General features: G+C 65.0%; 1 protein-coding gene across 1 annotated transcript in view; it reads left to right on the top strand.

The window, feature by feature from the left end:
- The window catches only part of H696_05553 (hypothetical protein), a gene marked incomplete at both ends in the record, with an annotated part of 3,476 nt that overhangs the window by 1,872 nt on the left and 356 nt on the right, over nt 1-1,248 (top strand). Inside the window, 2 exons of the mRNA XM_009499366.1 lie at nt 108-832; nt 1,002-1,169. Of these exons, the coding sequence (XP_009497641.1) occupies nt 108-832; nt 1,002-1,169 (893 nt within the window). The remainder of the gene's footprint in view (nt 1-107; nt 833-1,001; nt 1,170-1,248) is intronic.

A 1,248-nucleotide genomic window follows, 5' to 3' on the forward strand; every position in this document is an offset into this window, starting at 1 on the left:
CCCTCCCCTCATCTCCCCCTCCTCATCCACTCACCCTCCCCATGCTCCTCATATTCATCACCCACCACCCTCTCCACCCGTCCCTGCGCCCCCCTGCTGGCTCCCAGGTCTCGGCTTCTCCAACGAGGACATGCTCCGGCCCACCTCCTCCTTCTCCGGTGGCTGGCGCATGCGCATTTCCCTGGCCATGGCCCTGTTCATTTCCCCGGACCTGCTGCTGCTTGATGAGCCGACCAACCACCTGGACCTGCACGCGGTCATCTGGCTGGAGGAGTATCTCCGCAACTGGACCAAGTCCCTGATCATCGTGTCGCACTCGCGCGACTTCCTGGACACCGTGGTCACGGATATCCTGCACTTCCAGAACAAGAAGCTCACCCGCTACCGCGGCAACTACACCACCTTCGAGCACACCCTCGCCATCGAGCAGCAGGTCCAGGAGCGCGAGAATGCCTCCATCGAGATGAAGCGCAAGCACATGCAGTCCTTCGTCGATCGCTTCCGGTACAAGGCCTCGCTGGCCTCCATGGCCCAGTCCCGCCTCAAGGCCCTGGACAAGATGAAGACCGTCAGCGAGCTGTACGCCGACCCGGAGGTTCAGTTCCGCTTCCCGGACCCCCCGCCGGTGGACAGCGCCCAGATCCAGCTCACGGGCGTCACCTTCCACTACCCCGGCACCGATCGCATCCTCTTCTCCGATGTCGACCTCACCATCAGCCCCACCAGCCGCATCGGCCTGGTCGGCCCCAATGGTGCTGGTAAGTCCACCCTCATGAAGATCATCTACGGCGCCCTGGAGCCCACCTCCGGTGTGGCGCTCATCAGCAACAAGGTACGTGCCTGCCTCCCGAGGGGGGAGGGCAGGGGGCTCCTTTTCGCCGTTCCCCTCCCCCGGCTCCCTGCCCGTGCATGCCCCTCATCGCTAATGCCTCGTCTCCTGGGCCCGCGCGCCTGTTCTTCTTCTTTCTTTCTCCTTCCCTCGCCCCTCCCGCCGGCCATAGCTTCGCGTTGCCCGGTTCACCCAGCATCACTCGGATCTGCTCAATCTCCGCCTCTCGCCGCTGGAGCTCTTCCGCCAGGCCTTCCCCTCGGACCCGGTCCAGCAGATCCGCTCGCACCTCGGCTCCTTCGGGATCACCGGCAAGCTGGCCCTCCAGCCCATCAGCTCGGTGCGCGCTCCCCAAGCATGCCCCCTATTTCCCTTCTGCTCCCCTTCTCTCGGCGCCCTTCTCCCGCTAACCCCCCCCC

The sequence above is a fragment of the Fonticula alba genome (genome assembly GCF_000388065.1).
Source record: "Fonticula alba strain ATCC 38817 unplaced genomic scaffold supercont2.12, whole genome shotgun sequence".
Taxonomy (NCBI): Eukaryota; order Rotosphaerida; family Fonticulaceae; genus Fonticula; species Fonticula alba.